General features: G+C 41.3%; 1 protein-coding gene across 1 annotated transcript in view; it reads right to left on the bottom strand.

Annotated features, from left to right (window-relative positions):
- Positions 1–22279, bottom strand: part of LOC126273341 (dynein axonemal heavy chain 10) — a 1458287-nt gene that overhangs the window by 1065136 nt on the left and 370872 nt on the right. Inside the window, exon 94 of the mRNA XM_049976887.1 lies at positions 4845–5032. Within this exon, the coding sequence (XP_049832844.1) occupies positions 4845–5032 (188 nt within the window). The remainder of the gene's footprint in view (positions 1–4844; positions 5033–22279) is intronic.

Genomic DNA, 22279 nt, shown 5'->3' with positions numbered 1-22279 from the left:
CAGTAGCATGGAGTCTTTGTATCCAAGACTACAACAACGTTTAATATGAGTAAAATGAGACTTAGAAATACTTTTTCACATGTATGAATAAACAAATATTAAACTTGAAATCACATATGTTGTGTCGTGATCTGCACTTCCTGGAATATGTGTGGCATGTATTTCTTATGATCTCTTACCACCGAATAATACTGAACGTGAAGTCATCAAAAAATAAGAACAGTCAATTTATAATGCGTACTCTGTAAATTTTGTAAGGCATGCATTTTCTTATATTTACATGCATTTTGAGAACTTTTAAGGACAATACACATCTCCCATGCTCAAGAGACACTGTGTCTATTGGAGGAAGTGTAAAAAATGTATCACTTGTTATGTTGCACCACAAGAGCTTCACAGACTTATTGACTGACACAGAATTCACAGAGGAGCACTGAATGCTGTGGAATCTATTAAATGAAAATGTTTTAAAAGAGGAACAGTCGACAGAATTATAAAACGGGAGCCTTAAGCTAGGTCTTAGTGAGACACAGTCAGTTGTTTTATGATGTATAATAAACACTAATGGTCTTATTGTAAATGAAGAAGGAATATTAAATGCCATTGTTGTTAGATTGCATGTAAAGGAGTATCGCAGAAAAAAGAAGTCCAAGGCCACAGTTGTAAAATAATTGTGAGGGATAGGTTTTCTGTTGAGATAATACCAACAATAACAAAAGCAGGGAGTTTTTGGGAGTTGCAGGCTGAACATCAAGGATTTAATATGGCAAATTGTGGTCAACCCTCCAACTACTACTTGAAATCCAACTAACAAATTTTAATCCCTAATATCTATGTCATAATGTGTTGTAAATAAAATAGAAAGAAACTTCCACATGGGAAAAATATATTAAAACCAAAGATTCCAAGACTTACCAAGCGGGAAAGCGCCGGCAGACAGGCACAATGAACAAAACACATAAACACACACACAGAATTACTAGCTTTCGCAACCGATGGTTGCTTCTTCAGGAAAGAGGGAAGGAGAGGGAAAGACGAAAGGATGTGGGTTTTAAGGGACAGGGTAAGGAGTCATTCCAATCCCAGGAGCGGAAAGACTTCCCTTAGGAGGAAAAAAGGACAGGCGTACACTCGCACACACACACATATATCCATCCGCACATACACAGACACAAGCGTCTGCGTGTGTGTTTGTGTGTTTTGTTCATTGTGCCTGTCTGCTGGTGCTTTCCCGCTTGGTAAGTCTTGGAATCTTTGTTTTTAATATATCATAATGTGCTGTATTAGATTCTACACTACTGTATTTAAAGCAAAAAGTGGGCTCATTTTACAATGCATAACCCAGCAACAGAAAAGAAGAACCCACCAAAAAGGTATGCAGTGAGCTATGGAGGAGAGAAAGTTAAACAAAACTGCAGGGCACTAAGTTTTGGGATTCTACGATATGCATGAAAATTTTAGTGCAAAATTTTTAATACATGAACTACTACAGTTTTAAATGCGTGTCTGCACATTTACTAGTTGGCTGTCCATTTATACCCAACTGCAATGTCAGTAGATGTGAATGGATTTTGGAGCACTTCGTTGGGTTCTGTGAACCAAATTGGAACAATCAACAAAACTGTTCAAGGCAAAGATTGTTGCGAAGTCTGGTATCAGAGGGTATGAGGCACAGTGAAATATTACATTTATTGTGCGAGTAACAGAAAGCGACTCTTTAACAACGTTTTATTTAACTGAAGTAAGTGGTTACAAATGATTTATTTAGAAGGTATGAACAGCTCAGTTCTAGAGTGCAAATAATGAAAATATATTTCCAGTACCATTTCAGTTGGTAAATAATGCTTTTTGTTGTTGGTCAATTATACAGGGTGATTGTTTTCCACAAACTCTAGGGATTGATCGATGAAAGGATATGGAACAGCAAACGTGTAATGAACTTACGTCCAGAAATGCAAGGTTTCCATGCTAGACACCACCGGCCTAATACTCACTGTACCATGCATGGTTCCCTCCTAGAGGTTCGTACTGTTCTCCATATGTCATGACCTAACACCCTCTCCTGCCATATTCATTGATAATGTTGTGTCCCATTCATTTCTCTTGCTGGCTCATCTTATAGTGGATCTGACACAGTGATGTACACAATGGTTCTGTATTCGAATCAAGAGCTTGTCAACATCGTGTTTACTTACAGAAAGACATATGGCAACGGATGACGAGCAGAAAGGCTGTATCAGGAGACCTATCCCCACTGACAACAACCACAGCATTCAATGTTTGCAACAGTGTTTCATTGTTTGTGGAGACAGGGTTGTTTCAGACAGCAGGAAATCATGAAGGACATACCCGAAATGTTTGGACTCCAGGCTTGGAAGAAATGTGATTAAAACTGTGGAAGGTGACTGCCGTATCAGTACCAGGCGCCTGGCCTGCCAGTACAGCATAAGCCATATGATGTTTGGAACATTCTTCATGACAATCATTACTACCCTTACCACCTACAGAGTGTGCATGGCTTATTAGCGACAGCCTTTCCACATCAGGAGCAGTTTTGTCACTGTTTTCTTCACCAGGCAACTATGATTCCAGGATTTGTGCCATCTATCCCATTCACAGGTGAGGCCACCTTTACACTGAACGGTATCTTCAATTTTCATGTGGTATCTTCTATTTTCATAACAGTCATCTGTGGGATAGTATGCAGAACCCCCATGGTTGTTGGGTGGCAGTGAAACATCAGCATTGGTGCAGCTGGAACGTGTGAGCTGGTATCCCAGCTGGCGACCATATTTTGGGACCAATCTTCCTTCCACGTCACCTAACAGGCAAGAACTGTTGGTGTTTCTTGTGGGTGGCCTTGCCTCACCTGCTGGAAGAAGTGCCATTGATGATTTGAAGGGTTATGTGGCTGCTACATGATGGCGCTCCAGCCCACTTCACCGTTAATGTCTGGGTGCATCTCCATTGAGTCTTCCATGGTCAATGGATCAGACAAGGGGGTACAGTTGCACAGCATTCTCATTCACCAGATCTCAACCAGTGCAGTTTGTGGCTTTGGGGCCATCTCAAAAGTATCATGTATGCATAGTCCATTCCAGACGTGGAGACACTGGAGCAGCATTTCATGTTCCCTGTCATACTGTTCGGTTGCAGCCTGGCTGATGTGAACGTGTGGGACAGAACATGGTACGGTGCACAAATGAATGTGTTGAAACACATGGAAACCATTTTCGGTACATATGTTGACTGTGGCTGAATGGCACAGCGCATATTAGACCACGGTCTCTATAACAATGTATGATCGAATAAATGGTATCTAGTATGGAAACCATGCATTTCCATACAAAATTTCATTAAACCTTTATTGTTCTGTATCCTCTCATTTATCAATCCCCAGAGTTTGTACACAGTGGAAAAATCACCACGTACATCTAGAGTGAAATGACGGAAACTCTCCTTGATTTCAGTATTTTATTCTTTTAGTTCTTTGACATAACAGATAGTTTACTTTTACAATTCATGAATCTTATGTCTTTATTTGTATCAAAATACAGGTATTTTGAGGTAGCTTGATTTGATTTGATTTGATTTTTGTTGATCCCATAAATCCTGTTGTGTGTTGTTGTCTCTCTCTCTCTCTCTCTCTCTCTCTCTCTCTCTCTCTCTCTCTCTCTCTCTCACTCACTCTCTCTCTCTCACACACACACACACACACACACACACACACACACACACACACAGCTCCTCCCTCTCTACTTTTTACTTCCTTTGATCTTCTATCATTTTACATACTTTTTTCTATCTTTGCTATTAAAAAGCCTTTGTTTTATAGACTAGAGAGTGTGTATGGCAAAAACATTCCTGCTGGATACAATGTAAGTCTACCACAGATTCTGTCGCATTAAAGTGACCTGAATTATGTACCAGATTACTGAAATTCTTAATATTTATGTTGCTTTTCACAATTTCTTTTGAATTTTTCTCAGAAAGTTATACTATGGTGTTAAAATCAATTCAGTAACAGTATTTTGCATTACATGCTCTATAATCCTTACAGAGCTGATTGTGTGCAAGTGACAAGTACCAAAATGATAACAGAAAATACAAGTTGTTTCTAAAAGATGTATCTGATTTCAGAATACTGTATCTTGTACGTAACTGAAGTTAGAACACTGGAGTAATTTTTAACTTATGTATTGAAACTTAAAGTTTACCTTGGTGCTAGTTGTAGGTTGCCATTTTGTATGGTTACTGATGGAGGTGTTCGGTATAGCTAGCTCACTTGTTAGTACCAAATATGGGACTCCAGAGATGGTGAAATTACAGCATCAAAAGTATTTTTCTTTCTCTGTTTCAACAGTAGTGAATCAGTTACAACTGTGCAGCGTGAGATGCATCACAAATATGGCGCTGCAACTTCTATGGCATAAAAGGCACATAAATCTCACCTTCCAACAATTTTGGGCAAACTGTGGCCTGCATAGCATTAGCAGTGAAAGCCTGAATGACAGGCATGCTCACAAATGTTGAGCCTGACTACTGTGTGCATGTTCTCCAGTGGAGAGCACATCGACTATATGTGACATATAAATGAAAACTATGACCTCAAGTGTAACTATAAGAAATATCCAAAGGTAAAATGTACACCTGGAAAATGGGGCGGTTATTTTGAAAATTAAAAAAAAATGTTATAGTTTCAAGTGTAAGTTAAAAATTTATCCCCAGTTTCTGTCTCCATTCATGTAGGAAATAAAGTCTTGTGGAATTGGCTTAACCCTGTATTTTAGAAAAATGTTAAAACAGTGTCCACATTTGTGACATTACTGACATCAGGTACTGACCTTACAAGTGAAATGAAAATCTCATGTTCCCAGAACTCATAGTAAGGTATCATAAGAGGGCAACAGCCAGTACTTGTTTGCAGGACAACACTTTCAAGTTTCATCATTACTGGTCCAGTACTTCCATATACCTCTTGCATCTTCTGAGCCTGCTCGGTGCGCTTTTTTTCCATTTCAACAAAGAACTTCTGCAATCATAAATAAATTCAGCTGATGCAATTAAAATTAAATAGATATAACTCAATCATTTGTGAATGTGATAATCTCCAACTCATACAGTTAAAGTATTACATTTCTTTGGGGTTTGCTACAATCTACATGAAAAACTAGTGCAGCCACTAAAAGGTAAAGCATCAGTCAACATGGTGTTTGGTCTGAACCCCACAGTACTTCACTAGCCAAAGCACTATGCTCTTGCCTTCCTACAATTTAACCTAGTTAGTTATAAAGGGATTTACAGTTTAAAGTAGGTTCTCAGCCATGGTGCAATTTGACACTTTCATATGCAAATCATTACCAGAGATGAAAGAGTGGTAAATGGCATAAAACAACCATAGGACCAAATCAGGACTGAAACCCAGACCTTTTGATTTGTAGTCTGGTATTTACATATATAACCACCAGCTGTATTACACAATTTTTATGAAGCTTTTTCCCGTTATGTAGCAATGTTTTCTTCTTTCTTTTAGTAACTACTGACAATTCATTCCTTTAGTTACTACTGATAATTGTAGTTACTGGTCGAATATAGTGAACATATGCAACAACAAAGCTGGAGTCACAAACTTTGCTTATATCACACCACTGTTTTTCATCAGTTAATGTAATGGTAGATAGATACTAAATGAAAGCAAAGTACTATAGAATGTAATAATCAAAAGCTTAACAAAAAGTATGCTTAATACAGCTGGAGTACGACCTATTTGTTATTCATTACATGATAAATCACTGTTCTGAACTTGTCTATGTATTAAGGTCTTCTGCTATATGCCTCCATGTTGTTCCTGCGTGTTTTCTCATATCATCTACTCATGCTGTATTACTTGTGACAGGCTGCAATTAAATTATAACAGCAGATAATGACTGCATTTTATTTCTTGAATAAAACAGAGGCACTTAAAAACTCAAGACATGGAATATATCATAGAAAACAATACAAATACATGCAAAGGAGTAAAAGGCTGTGTGAAGGATAGAAGTGGCAAAGATAGAAAAACATCAGACCCACAGCATAACAAGCTATATATGCAACATTATGCTATCATTTCCTCTTGGAAACTTGTAAAGAACTTTTTTGACCCATCTATCACCCACTCACCTTGATACATGTATTATTCTAGTCATATTTACAGTTCTCCTACTCCAGTTTGGTCTCTGATATAGTTGGTCTCTGATATAGTTGTTTATTTTTTGTGTTTCCTAGTAATTCACAATACACATCTTTCCATCACTGTTGAGCAACCGTCAGTCTACAAATTGTTTTTGTATTTAAAAGTTGCTTCTGAGACTTACTATTAAGCATGATAGTTTTCTGTTAAATGTGTTTATATTGACTTACCTTAGAGGGAAAAAGGGACAGGTATATACTCGCACACACACACACACACACACACACATCCATCCACACATATACAGACACAAGCAGACATATCCCCCTAAGGTAAGTCTTTCTGCTCCCGGGATTGGAATGAATCCTTACCCTCTCCCTTAAAACCCAAATCCTTTCATGTTTCCCTCTTTCCTGATGAAGCAACTGTGGGTTGCGAAAGCTTGAATTTTGTGTGTGGGTTTGTGTTTGTTAGTGTCTCTATCAACATACCAAGGCTTTCATAAGCTTTCGCTACCAACGGTTGCTTCATCAGGAAAGAGGGAAGGAGAGGGAAAGACGAAAGGATGTGGGTTTTAAGGGAGAGGGTAAGGAGTCATTCCAATCCTGGGAGCGGAAAGACTTACCTTAGATATACACTCACATGCACACACACATATCCATCCGCACATATACAGACACAAGCAGACATATGTAAAGGCAAAGAATTTGGGCAGAGATGTCAGTCGAGGCGCGGAAGTAAAAAGGCAAAGATGTTGTTGAATGACAGGTGATGTATGAGCGATGGTAACTTGAAATTAGTGGAGGTTGAAGCCTGGTGGGTAACGGGAAGAGGGGGTATATTGAATGGCAAATTCCCATCTCCGGAGTTCTGATAGGTTGGTGTTAGTGGGAAGGATCTAGATAACCCGCACGGTGTAACACTGTGCCAAGATGTGCTGGCCGTGCACCAAGCCATGTTTAGCCACAGGGTGATCCTCATTACCAACAAACACTGTCTGCCTGTGTCCATTCATGCGAATGGACAGTTTGTTGCTGGTCATTCTCACATAGAAAGCTTCACAGTGTAGGCAGGTCAGTCACACGTGGCTCTGCCTTTGATTGTGTACACTTTCCGGGTTACAGGACTGGAGTAGGTGGTGGTGGGAGGGTGCATGGGACAGGTTTTACACCGGGGTCGGTTACAAGGGTAGGAGCCAGAGGGTAGGGAAGGTGATTTGGAGATTTCATAGGGATGAACCAAGAGGTTATGAAGGCTAGGTGGACGGCGGAAATACACTCTTGGAGGAGTGGGGAGGATTTCATGAAGGATGGATCTCATTTCAGGGCAGGATTTCAGGAAGTCATATCCCTGCTGGAGAGCCACTTTCAGAGTATGATCCAGTCCCAGAACGTATCCCGTCACAAGTGGGGCACTTTTGGGGTTCTTCTGTGGGAGGTTCTGGGTTTGAGGGTATGAGGAAGTGGCTCTGGTTATTTGCCTCTATACCAGGTTGGGAGGGTAGTTGTGGGATGCGAAAGCTGTTTTCAGGTTGTTGGTGTAATGTTTCAAGGATTCAGGACAAAGCAGATTTGTTTGTCACGAATACCTAGGCTGTAGGGAAGGGACCGTTGATATGGAATGGGTGGCAGCTGTCATAATGGAGGTACTGTTGCTTGTTGGTGGGTTTAATGTGGACGGATGTGGGAAGTTGGCCATTGGACAGAGGGAGGTCAATGTCAACATCTTTGCCTCTGTACATCCGCCTCGACTGACATCTCTGCCCAAATTCTTTGCCTTTACGATGTCTGCTTGTGTCTGTATATATGCGGATGGATATGTCTGTGTGCACGAGGGTATACCTGTTCTTTTCCCCCCGTAAAGTAAGTCCTTCCGCTCCCGGGATTGGAATGACTCCTTACCCTCTCCCTTAAAACCCACATCCTTTCGTCTTTCCCTCCCCTTCCCTCTTTCCTGACATAGCAACCTTGGGCTGTGAAAGCTTAAAATTTGTGTGTGTGTTTGTGTGTTTTTTATTGTCTCCTATCAACATACCAACGCTTTCATTTGGTAAGTAACAGCATCTTTATTTTTAGATATATTTTCCCACGTGGAATGTTTCCCTCTATTACTTCCGATTCGACTGACATCTCTGCCCAAAATCTTTGCCTTTGCAAATGTCTGCTTGTGTCTGTGTGTGTGCGGATGGATATGTGTGTGTGTGCGAGTGTATACCAGTCCTTTTTCCCCCCTAAGGTAAGTTTTTCCACTCCCAGAATTGGAATGACTCCTTACCCTTTCCCTAAAAACCCACATCCTTTCGTCTTTCCCTCTCCTTCCCTCTTTCCTGAAGAAGCAACTGCTGGTTGCGGAAGCAAGAATTTTGTGTGTATGTTTGTGTTTGTTTGTGTGTCTATCGACCTGCCAGCACTTTTGTTTGGTAAGTCACAAGATTCCAAGACTTACCAAGCGGGAAAGCGCCGGTAGATAGGCACATATTGAAAACAAAGATTCCAAGACTTACCAAGCGGGAAAGCACCGGTAGATAGGCACAATGAATAAAACACACAAACACACACACAGAATTTCGAGCTTTCGCAACTGGCGACTGCTTCGTCAGGAAAGAGGGAAGGAAAAGGAAAGATGAAAGGATGTGGGTTTTAAGGGAGAGGATAAGGAGTCATTCCAATCCTGGGAGCGGAAAGACTTACCTTAGGGGGAAAAAAGGATAGGTATATACTCGCGCACACACACATATCCATCCATATGTACACAGACATAAGCCGACATATTTAAAGGCAAAGAGTATGGGCAGAGATGTAGGTCAAGACGGAAGTGTGGAGGCAAAGATGATATTAAAGAGAGAGAGAGAGAGAGAGAGAGAGAGAGAGAGAGAGAGAGAGAGAGAGAGAGAGAGAGAGAGAGAGAGAGAAGTATATGTTTGTGACATGAAATGTTGTTGTGGCTGATGTTATTTACATTACGATTATGTAAAAAATATCGCATGTTCAATCTGAGGAGGGAATATGTAGGGTTTCGATAATTTCTGCACAAATTCTAGAACCACTCGGCCTTCTACCATACGATATTTTAGATGTGAGAAGGGGATGCCAGAATCCTACCTACTGTGTGTCACATGTCTGTGTGTGCGGGTGTGAAATCAGTTGAGAGCACAAGGTAGATGCGGCGGACAAACGGCACCGACAAGTATTTGGCAGACAATCCAAAGTTCTAGAAGTATACAGAAGATGTGTGGAACACCTAGGTTATTCTGTGCTAATCATATCAGACCCCATTGTTATAAATAACAAGAATAATTAAGATTCTGAAGTTTTTAAAAAAAATTTTAACATAGATTAGCTAGAGGCAATATATGTTTACGATTTCTGTGGTTGTTTAACCAACTATGTTGTAAATGTATCTAATTTGTGTCTAATGTGAGACAACATGAATGATTTAATCATTTTGTTCCTTAAGAAAGTTGAAGTATACTGACAGTGATCTAAAAGTATTCTTTGAGTACCTACTTATTTCACGACTGAGAGAGAGAGAGAGAGAGAGAGAGAGAGAGAGAGAGAGAGAGAGAGAGAGAGACTAGCATCATTCTTTGGAGAAGAGTGGAGAAGAAAAGTTTAGGAGATTCGAGTAGCCATCTAACCAGCAAAGAATATCAGCTGAGCATTCACAAGAAAATCTACTCGTGTAAAAGAAGTGCGGAGGTTGCAATCCAACTTCACACATTCTTGCTGTCAAAAACGTTAGAATATGTTTCAACAAGCAGACTCCAGTTTTCCCTACCTCAGTTTCGAGCTCTGCAAAACTCTTCTAGGGCTGATCAAAATAGTTTTGGTGATGTGGAACTCCCTGCCTGATTTATCTTTCAGTTCTTACTTATTTTTGTGTTTAAGAGCTTCTCCAGTCTTCAGCAGTTGCCCTGTATTCCCATTTACCAGCTTTCACCATCATTGCAGTATGCCCCGTTAGCTGAGTGGTCAGCGTGACGGACTGCCGTCCTACAGGTACGGGTTTGATTTCGTCTGGGTCGGAGATTTTCTCCGCTCAGGGACTGGATGTTGTGTTGTCTTCATCTCATTTCATCCCCATCCAGCATGCAGGTCACACAATGTGGCACCGAATGCAATAAGACCTGCACCAAGGGCCCTGACCTGCCCCGCAAGGGGTTTCCCTGCCAATGATGCCAAACACTCATTTCCATTCACCATCTGTAATTACTGCCGCTTAATCTTGGCCATCCACACTTCATCCTTCCTGGAAATGACGCTTTCAGGATTGCTTTTGGCCATCCTTGTTCCATTTTCCATACTTGTTCATATCACTGAAGAGCTCTATCCTCAGTTTTTTGCATTACTAGGTATTGTTCCTTAGTCATCATATCACTAATTTCCTCAGTTCTCCACTCTGTAATGGATATCTTAGCTGCCTTCTTTATTCAATCCATCTCTACTGCCTATACTCTGCTTCTCTGCCACTCTGACAGGGTCCATACTTCTGCACCGTATGTTAGTATACTTTCCATTACTGCCTGGAGAACAATCTTCTTTCTTTCTTTAGATACTGCCCTGCTTCATAGAACTCCATTTAGCATTATAACTGCTCCTCTTGCCTGCTGCTGCAGCCTGCATTCCACATCTGCTTCACAGTTTCCAAAGGAATGGATAAACGATCCAAAGTATTTAAACTGCTTTACAGCTTTAATAGTTCCTTACAGCAGTACTATATTCCTTCTGTCTCCTTCCACTACTAGATATTTATTCTAAACTCACCTTGTTCAAATATTTCCATTAACTTATCATAAACCTGACATCCTCTCTATTTTGTGATATCTATACTTTATCATCAGCAAATAATAATGAGCAGAGAGTACCATGCTGGAAAAGAATGCTTATACCTCCACATGACTGATTCCACCATTTCAGTACATGCTGTGTATATATTTTAAATAGGGACGGCAACCTACTGCAGCCCTTTCTAAGGTTTTTTGATGTTTGGAATGCCTCATTGAACTTTCTCCCTTCTTTAACTGGTGGGTACAATCGGTGGTATATTCTCCAAATTAGGGAATTTGTTTTGCTTCAACAACTGTATACAGCTCCATTTCCCAAAGTGCATTGATGGGTACAGAATCGTGTGCTTTTTCTAAATCCACAAATACCAGGTGTACTTCCTGACTCTTAGAATCTGCCTTCTCAATTATTTGTTTAAGGCCAAAAGTATGATCCATACAAGATTGTCCAACTGTAAAACCTTCCTGTTCCTTTTGCATCTTTCCATCAATCTCATTCTCCAACCTGTTTTTCAATATAGCACTAAAATTTGTTCTGACAGATCCGTAATACTGATTTCCCTCTAATTATTTTGGTGCTTCTTGTTTCCTTTTTATAGATAGCAGATACAGGGTGACAATTATTGAACTATATAAAACAAAATTATCATAACTTCTGAACAGTTTTCATAAGGATGTTCAAACTGCACAATTGGCCAGGGAAGTATGATGGGAATTACTATGCACATGCGCGCGAGCCTTGTTTCATTTAGCAGCAAAGCCAACCTTCATTGGATGAGTTCTTCAGTAAGCAAAACTGGCGCGTTTGGGGGACTGAGAATTTGTATTTCATAATAATGATGTCTCGTCTCACTCAATGGGTGACTGTGTGGTGTGCAATGTCCAGTCACAGAACAATCGGCGCGATATTCCTTGTTTGCAGCGTGACTCTGAACGGTAAGTGAAAGTTTATGAAACGATTTCACCCCCATTATCCAAAGTGTCATGATTTTGACAAGATGTGGTTCATGCAAGACAGAGCTCAACCACATCAAAGCAGGAGAGTGTTTTATGTCCTGGAGGAGCTCTTTGGGAACTGCATTCTGGCTCTCGGGTATCCAGAGGCCACTGGCATGGGCCTCGATTGGCCACCATATGCTTTAGATCTGAACAAATGCAACTACTTTTTGTGGGGCTATATTAAAGACAAGGTGTATAGCAGTAACCCCAAAACCATTGCTGAGCTGAAAACAGCCATTCAGGATGTCATCAACAGCCATGATATAGCGAAACTTCGGCAGATCATGTAGAATTTTGCTATTCATCTGTTCCACATCATCTCCAATGATGGGAGCAAATTCTTGTCATAACCTAAATCCCAATATCAGTAGTGATGTTTACATGTTGAATAAAGTGTGTGGACACTGTAGTTTGTAACTAATTAACAATTTTTTTCCTTATGGTTTAACAATTGTCACCTAGTATGTATGACAACACCACTCTCTTGGTATTTCCTCTCCCCCCACAATCTGACTGAACAATTTGCATATAGTTTCACCCTTTGAGGGGGCCTATATTTCTACAGGTCCATCACAACTCCTTACAGTCCACATTCCTTTCCATTTCTTGGCTTTTTCAGCATCTCCTTTACTTCTTCCTCTAGTACAGGTTCGGTATTACCTAATGTACTGATTTTGTTATAGACTTCAATCGTATAGTCTCTTTTTTTTACTACCAGAAATTCTTCAAAGTGCTTTTTCCACTGTCCAATAGATATAGATCATATAGTGGGTGCAGCATTGCTAGCCATCCTTATCATTCTCCATGCCTCTGCTGATCTCCTATATCCAAATTCCCATTCCTCTTCCTTACACTTTCTTGTCAATTTCTTGGCCATCTTTTTTTATACGCCTTGCACCTATTCCACTTCTCTTTATTCCCGGAGCTTAACAATATGTGACACAGTTTTTTCTTTTCCTCAGCCACCTCCAATAATTCTCTGTCAATTTCTTGGCCATCTTTTTTTATACACCTTGCACCTATTCCAGTTCTCTTTATTCCCGGAGCTTAACAATATGTGACATGGTTTTTTTCTTTTCCTCAGCCACCTCCAATAATTCTCTGGCAATCCATTCAGTTCTTACGCTTCTCTCCCTTTTCCTTTACAAAGTCTCCACCACTGCTACCTTCCTGACTGCTTCAGGAAAATTTATAGTGCATTAGCACTCCAGTCCTCCTCCACACCATCCAATCTTGATTTAATTTCCTCTGATAAGATTTTTCACACTTTCTTCTCATAGCAGATGCTTCCTAAATTTTGCTTCTCAACAGTTCTACTTCCCTTAGGAACCAGGTTTTAAATTGTAAGACATTTCCAGGGGCAGATGTGGACTCTGGCTACAATCTATTGGTTATGACCTGTAAATTAAAACTGAAGAAACTGCAAAAAGGTGGGAATTTAAGGAGATGGGACCTGGATAAACTGAAAGAACCAGAGGTTGTGATGAGTTTCAGGGAGAGCATAAGGGAACAATTGACAGTAATGGAGGAAAGAAATAGAGTAGAAGAAGAATGGGTAGCTTTGAGGGATGAAATACTGAAGGCAGCAGAGGATCAAGTAGGTAAACAGAGGAGGGCTAGTAGAAATCCTTGGGTAACAGAAGAAATATTAAATTTAAAAAGAGGAAAATATAAAAATGCAGTAAATGAAGCAGGCAATAAGGAATACAAACGTATCAAAAATGAGATCGACAGGAAGTGCAAAATGGCTAAGCAGGGATGGCTAGAGGAAAAATGTAAGGATGTGGAGGCTTATCTCACTAGGGGTAAGGTAGATACAGCCTACAGGAAAATTAAAGAGACCTTTGGAGGAAAGAGAGCCACTTGCATGAATATCAAGAGCTCAGATGGAAACCCAGTTCTAAGCAAAGAAGGGAAAGCAGAAAGGTGGAAGGAGTATATAGAGGGTCTATACAAGGACGATGTACTTGAGAACAATATTATGGTAATGGAGGAGGATGTGGATGAGGATGAGATGGGAGATGCAATACTGCGTGAAGAGTTTGACAGAGCATTGAAAGACCTGAGTCGAAACAAGGCCCCCAGAGTAGACAACATTCCATTGGAACTACTGATGGCCTAGGGAGAGCCAGTCCTGACAAAACTCTACCATCTGGTGAGCAAGATGTACGAGACAGGTGAAATACCCTCAGACTTCAAGAAGAACATAATAATTCCAATCCCAAAGAAAGCAGGTGTTGACAGATGTGAAAATTACCGAACAATCAGTCTAATAAGCCACAGCTGTAAAATACTAACACGAATTCTTTACAGACGAATGGAAAAACTAGTAGAAGCCGATCTTGGGGAAGATCAGTTTGGATTCCGTAGAAATGTTGGAACATGTGAGGCAATACTGACCTTACGACTTATCTTAGAAGAAAGATTAAGGAAAGCCAAACCTGCATTTCTAGCATTTGTAGACTTAGAGAAAGCTTTTGACAATGTTGACTGGAATACTCTCTTTCAAATTCTAAAGGTGGCAGGGGTAAAATACAGGGAGCGAAAGGCTATTTACAATTTGTACAGAAACCAGATGGCAGTTATAAAGAGTCGAGGGACATGAAAGGGAAACAGTTGTTGGGAAGGGAGTAAGACAGGATTGTTATTCAATCTGTATATTGAGCAAGCAGTAAAGGAAACAAAAGAAAAGTTCGGAGTAGGTATTAAAATCCATGGAGAAGAAATAAAAACTTTGAGGTTCGCCGATGACATTGTAATTCTGTCAGAGACAGCAAAGGACTTGGAAGAGCAGTTGAATGGAACGGACAGTGTCTTGAAAGGAGGGTATAAGATGAACATCAACAAAAGCAAAATGAGGATAATGGAATGTAGTCAAATTAGGTCGGGTGATGCTGGGGGAATTAGATTAGGAAATGAGACACTTAAAGTAGTAAAGGAGTTTTCTATTTGGGGAGCAAAATAACTCATGATGGTCAAAGTAGAGAGGATATAAAATGTAGACTGGCAATGGCAAGGAAAGCTTTTCTGAAGAAGAGAAGTTAACATCGAGTATAGATTTAAGTCCCAGGAAGTCATTTCTGAAAGTATTTGTATGGAGTGTAGCCATGTATGGAAGTGAAACATAGACAATAAATAGTTTAGACAAGAAGAGAATAGAAGCTTTCGAAATGTGGTGCTACAGAAGAATGCTGAAGATTAGATGGGTAGATCACATAACTAACGAGGAGGTATTGAATAGGATTAGGGAGAAGAGAAGTTTGTGGCACAACTTGACAAGAAGAAGGGATCGGTTGGTAGGACATGTTCTGAGGCATCAAGGGATAACCAATTTAGTATTGGAGGGCAGTGTGGAGGGTAAAAATCTTAAGAGGGAGACCAAGAGATGAATACACTAATCAGATTCAGAAGGATGTAGGTTGCAGTGGGTACTGGGAGATGAAGAGGCTTGCACAGGGTAGAGTGGCATGGAGATGCATCAAACCAGTCTCAGGACTGAAGACCACAACAACAACAACAACAACATTGCACCTTAATTACTTGCTGCCTCAAAACTATTACATAGGCTGTGACTGATGTTAGGTTCTTTGACAGATTGACCCAGATGTAATGATGTATTTCTTTGTGCTGGAATTGGCCATTTGTAACAGTGCACTTCTCAACTTTACAGAAATTAATCAACCATCTTCTGTTATCATTTTTTACATTGTCTGCCCATTATCCTACAATGTCATCATTTAATCTTTTCCCACTTCATTTAAGTCTCACATTATTAACAATTCACATCCATATGGCCATTCATCACCCACAGCTTGTAAGTCATTGAGGAAATCCCTCTTCTTCACATCAGGTGCATCTTCATTAGGGTCACACACTCCAGGTAACACTAATTTTATTTGATGGATTTTTACTGTTACACTGATTATCCTTTAATTCACTACCTTCCACTTAATTATCCTTTGTTTTCATTTTCTTTTTATAAGAAATGATACTCCTGATTATGCTCTTTCAGTTTTTTTTTTCCCCCATTGCACGCACCTGCCAATTATTTCTTGCCCAGTTCCTTTCTTTTTCATTGATCTTATTACCAGGTTATACATTTTCAGTACTTCCATTTCTTTAATTATGTTGTCAGTTTTTCCTGCTAACCTCTATACAATCCATGTTCCACAAATCAGAGTCCTTGTTCTTAACCGGAGTTGATGCTTTTAGATCTGTCCTGCCTTTTTATTTTGTTTGGAAAATGAAGCAAAACCTGTTTTTACTGGGGTGGCTGGACACCCACCAATCTGGAGGACTGGGATTTTTTCTCATATTTTACTCCCCTAGGGAGGCTGTCTTCACTATGGCAATATAAGTTAATAATTTCCTGGTGATGCTTAACAAGGGCTATAGCATGACTGTTATCAATTTTTCTCTATACTAAATGCTGTAGTAAAGTTTCCGTAGAATGTAAATACTTTAGGATTAAAGGAGACCACTTGCCGAAAGGTTTTGTTTGAGAAATGTTGAGTTGTCAATATGCACACACAATAGAAGGTCGACATGCTGCATACCTTTGTCCCTAACAAGCTACTAGACTTATAATGCCAATGCTATTTTATGGCTGGTGTGCTGGCAGTGGTGGGGGTAGTGCTGGGTGGGGTTGCGTGAGTATAGGGAGACGATAGGGAGAGGTAGGTGAGAGGCAGGGGAGAGGGACTGGTGGTGGCTAGTGGCCAGAGGGAGGCCAGTTTGCTAGCTAGGAATGCAGGAAGGAGGGGCGGTAGGTATAGTTGTAGCGACCAGTGAAAAGCAGCATAGACTGAAGGCAACTTGGGGACATGAATTCGGAGGAGGTGAGAGGGCGGAGGAAGGGGAAACTGTTGGGTGATGGGTGCAGTGACAGTTAATGAGTATTTGAGAATAAGAGCACTCAGCGACATCCAACGAACTTTACACATAATTTATAATCTGTTCTAAACTTTTCTCACTTACAAGCTTAACATCAAATATTTAACACATTAACTTATTTATAAATCAAGTAATCAGCCATTTGAGCTGTTTTATACATGAGAGATTGACCCTTTTAAGAATCAGGGTTTACTGGTGCTTTTGCTACTCATTGAATTGGTAGCTTTATTCCCAAACTATTTATGTTCAATGCTATACTAAGACATCATTCCACTTATAGTGTGTTTAGCTGTTTCCTCTTCCTTAAAAACTGCCTGACAAAACAAAATGAAGCACCCAGAAAACATAGTCATACTTTAATGTAACTTAGTACACAAACATAACATCAGCAAGTATGTAAATAATTAGAACTGCAATTATCTGTGGCACATGTAATGACCATCAGAGTGCATTAGTGTTGTTTGTGTTTAGTGTTGTCACCAGACCTGGTAGAGGTATAAAGGGTGAGAACAGTATCAGATGTTGAGTGGTCACTGTGAAGAACATGGAGAGGTCACATACTTGTGTTATCAGCATCTGATGGAGTTTGAAATAGGCCTTATTGAGTGTCTCCATTTGTATAAATGGTTGATTTTTTTTTTTCCCCCACACATCAGTCTACTGACTGGTTTGATGCGTCCCGCCACAAATTCCTTTCCTGTGCTAACCTCTTCATCTCAGAGTAGCACTTGCAACCTACGTCCTCAATTATTTGCTTGACGTATTCCAATCTCTGTCTTCCTCTACAGTTTTTGCTCTCTACAGCTCCCTCTAGTACCATGGAAGTCATTCCCTCATGTCTTAGCAGATGTCCTATCATCCTGTCCCTTCTCCTTATCAGTGTTTTCCACACATTCCTTTCCTCTCCGATCCTGCGTAGAACCTCCTCATTCCTTACCTTATCAGTCCACCTAATTTTCAACATTCGTCTATAGCACCACATCTCAAATGCTTCGATTCTCTTCTGTTCCAGTTTTCCCACAGTCCATGTTTCACTACCATACAATGCTGTACTCCAGACGTACAGCCTCAGAAATTTCATCCTAAAATTAAGGCCGGTATTTAATATTAGTAGACTTCTCTTGGCCAGAAATGCCTTTTTTGCCATAGCGAGTCTGCTTTTGATGTCCTCCTTGCTCCGTCCGTCATTGGTTATTTTACTGCCTAGGTAGCAGAATTCCTTAACTTCATTGACTTCGTGACCATCAATCCTGATGTTAAGTTTCTCGCTGTTCTCATTTCTACTACTTCTCATTACCTTTGTCATTCTCCGATTTACTCTCAAACCATACTGTGTACTCATTAGACTGTTCATTCCGTTCAATGGATCATTTAATTCTTCTTCACTTTCACTCACGATAGCAATGTCATCAGCGAATCGTATCATTGATATCCTTTCACCTTGTATTTTAACTCCACTCCTGAACCTTTCTTTTATTTCCATCATTGCTTCCTCGATGTACAGATTGAAGAGTAAGGGCGAAAGGCTACAGCCTTGTCTTACTCCCTTCTTAATACGAGCACTTCGTTCTTGATCGTCCACTCTTATTATTCCCTCTTGGTTGTTGTACATATTGTATATGACCCATCTCTCCCTGCCGCCGTTGGATGAGCAGCTGCAGCAGCAAGTCGTATAACCCTAGCTTACTTGTCTGTTAGATAGTTTAATTAATTTCTTTGCGTGTTTTTGGGTACTTGCATTGTTTAATTCATATATTTCAGGCGTATTAAAGTATTTGACAGTTGTAGCATCGCGCTTTAGTGTTTACTTCGTAGATTCTTATTTAAATTGCGTGTGAGTTTCGTATAGGAGATGCAATTTCGAGTTTTAGTTACTGTAATCGCAAATTCAGCAGATTGTAGCACAGTCGTTAGGCATTTGTACAGGTTAGTCGATACATTCTTTGCGTGTTTCGCTTGCGTTATCTAGGCACGGACTCGTGTTTCGGTAACTGTTGTTCAACATCGATTAGAATGGACAGGGACTGCGATTGCTGTGTTCGGATGAGGGCTGACTTGGCATCCCTTCGCTCACAGCTGCAATCGGCGCTGACTTCGGTCGCGCAGCTTGAGGCTGTTGCCAATGGGCACCACTGTGGGGAGCCGGACTTGGGTATCACGGGGATGTCAACCTCGTCCCGTCTGTCCCCAGATCGATCTGCCACTGTGGTTGCCCCGGTTGCTGCCCGCAGTGGGGCAGAGCCCTCGCCTGTGGCTGATTGGGAGGTCGTTCCAAGGCATGGCAGGCAGTGAAAGGCGTCCCCGGAGGCTGATCAGAAAGCCTCCCCGGTGCGTCTGACAAACCGGTTTCAGGCACTGTCTCTGGCTGAGCCAGATGCAGCTGCCTGCCCTGTTTCAGAGGATCATTCTCAGCCTTCAAGGTCCGGGCAATCGCAGAGGGTGGGCTTACTGGTAGTTGGGAGCTCCAATGTTAGGCGTGTAATGGGGCCCCTTAGGGATACGGCGGCTAAGGAGGGGAAGAAATCCAGTGTGCACTCCGTGTGCATTCCGGGAGGAGTCATTCCTGATGTGGAAAGGGTCCTTCCGGATGCCATGAAGAGCACAGGATGCAGCCAGCTGCAGGTGGTGGCACATGTCGGCACTAATGACGTGTGTCGCTTTGGATCTGAGGAAATTCTCTCTGGATTCCAGCGGCTATCTGATTTGGTGAAGGCTGCCGGTCTTGCTTACGAGATGAAGGCAGAGCTCACCATCTGCAGCATCGTTGACAGAACCGACTGCGGACCTTTGGTGCAGAGCCGGGTGGAGGGTCTGAATCAGAGGCTCAGACGGTTTTGCGACCGTATTGGCTGCAGATTCCTTGACTTGCGCCATAGGGTGGTGGGGTTTCGGGTTCCGCTGAATAGGTCAGGAGTTCACTACACTCAGCTGGCGGCTACACGGGTAGCGGAGGCTGTGTGGCGTGGACTGGGCGGTTTTTTGGGTTAGAAGGCCTCGGGAAAGTGCGGGATGGGCTGCAATGTCAAAGGGTGCTTGGCAATTACAGGACGTGCTTGGATCAAGGAACAGTCGGAATTATAGTTGTAAACTGTTGTAGTTGCGCTGGAAAAGTCCCTGAGCTTCAAGCGCTAATAGAAAGCACAGAAGCTGATATCGTTATAGGTACAGAAAGCTGGCTAAAGCCTGAAATAAGTTCTGCAGAAATTTTTACGAAGTCTCAGACGGTGTTCAGGAAAGATAGATTAGGCAGAATTGGTGGTGGAGTGTTTGTGTCTGTCAGTAGTGGTTTATCTTGTAGTGAAGTCGAAGTAGATACTCCGTGCGAATTGGTATGGGTGGAAGTTATACTTAACAGCCGAATTAAGTTAATAATTGGCTCCTTCTACCGACCCCTAGACTCCGATGATACAGTTGCGGAACAGTTCAGAGAAAGTTTGAGTCTCGTAACAAATAAATACCCCACTCATACGGTTATAGTTGGTGGGGACTTCAACCTACCCTCGGTATGTTGGCAAAAATACTTGTTCAAAACCGGTGGTAGGCAGAAAATGTCTTCCGAGATTGTCCTAAATGCTTTCTCCAAAAATTATTTCGAGCAGTTAGTCCACGAACCCACGCGAATTGTAAATGGTTGCGAAAACACACTTGACCTCTTAGCCACAAACAATCCAGAGCTGATAGAGAGCATCATGACTGATACAGGGATTAGTGATCACAAGGTCATTGTAGCTAGGCTCAATACCATTTCTTCCAAATCCATCAGAAACAAACGCAAAATAATTTTATTTAAAAAAGTGGATAAAGTGCCACTAGAAGCCTTCCTAAAAGACAATTTCCATTCCTTCCAAACTGACTATGCGAATGTAGACGAGATGTGGCTCAAATTCAAAGATATAGTAGCAACAGCAATTGAGATATTCATACCTCATAAATTGGTAAGAGGTGGAACGGATCCCCCGTGGTACACAAAAAAGGTCCGAACGCTGTTGCAGAGGCAACGGAAAAAGCATGCGAAGTTCAGAAGAACGCGAAATCCCGAAGATGGGCTAAAATTTACAGACGCGCGAAATTTGGCACGTACTTCGATGCGAGATGCCTTTAATACGTTCCACAATGAAACATTGTCTCGAAATTTGGTGGAAAATCCAAAGAAATTCTGGTTGTATGTAAAGTACACAAGCGGCAAGACGCAGTCAATACCTTCGCTGCGCAGTGCCGATGGTACTGTTCTCGACGACTGTGCCGCTAAAGCGGAGTTATTGACCGCAGTTTTCCGAAATTCCTTCACCAGGGAAGACGAATGGAATATTCCAGAATTTGAAACACGAACATCTGCTAGCATGAGTTTCTTAGAAGTAGATACCTTAGGGGTTGCGAAGCAACTCAAATCGCTTGATACAGGCAGGTCTTCAGGTCCAGATTGTATACCGATTAGGTTCCTTTCAGATTACGCTGATACTATAGCTCCCTACTTACCACTCATATACAACCGCTCGCTCACCGATAGATCTGTACCTACAGATTGGAAAATTGCGCAGGTCGCACCAGTGTTCAAGAAGGGTAGTAGGAGTAATCCATTTAACTACAGACCTATATCATTGACGTCAGTTTGCAGTAGGGTTTTGGAGCGTATACTGTATTCAAACATTATGAATCACCTCGAAGGGAACGATCTATTGACACGTAATCAGCATGGCTTCAGAAAACATCGCTCTTGCGCAACGCAGCTAGCTCTTTATTCGCACGAAGTAATGGCCGCTATCGACAGGGGATCTCAAGTTGATTCCGTATTTCTAGATTTCCGGAAAGCTTTTGACACCGTTCCTCATAAGTGACTTCTAATCAAGCTGCGGAGCTATGGGGTATCGTCTCAGTTGTGCGACTGGATTCGTGATTTCCTGTCAGGAAGGTCGCAGTTCATAGTAATAGACGGCAAATCATCGAGTAAAACTGAAGTGATATCAGGTGTTCCCCAGGGAAGCATCCTGGGACCTCTACTGTTCCTGATCTATATAAATGACCTGGGTGACAATCTGAGCAGTTCTCTTACACTGTTCGCAGATGATGCTGTAATTTACCGTCTAGTAAGGTCATCCGAAGACCAGTATCAGTTGCAAAGCGATTTAGAAAAGATTGCTGTATGGTGTGTCAGGTGGCAGTTGACGCTAAATAACGAAAAGTGTGAGATGATCCACATGAGTTCTAAAAGAAATCCGTTGGAATTCGATTACTCGATAAATAGTACAATTCTCAAGGCTGTCAATTCAACTAAGTACCTGGGTGTTAAAATTATGAACAACTTCAGTTGGAAGGACCACATAGATAATATTGTCGGGAAGGCGAGCCAAAGGTTGCGTTTCATTGGCAGGACACTTAGAAGATGCAACAAGTCCACTAAAGTGACAGCTTACACTACACTTGTTCGTCCTCTG

This window comes from Schistocerca gregaria, chromosome 5 (assembly GCF_023897955.1).
Source record: "Schistocerca gregaria isolate iqSchGreg1 chromosome 5, iqSchGreg1.2, whole genome shotgun sequence".
Taxonomy (NCBI): Eukaryota; Metazoa; Arthropoda; class Insecta; order Orthoptera; family Acrididae; genus Schistocerca; species Schistocerca gregaria.
The sequence above is the reverse complement of the archived record's forward strand: the minus strand, read 5'-3'. Positions and strand labels throughout refer to the sequence as shown.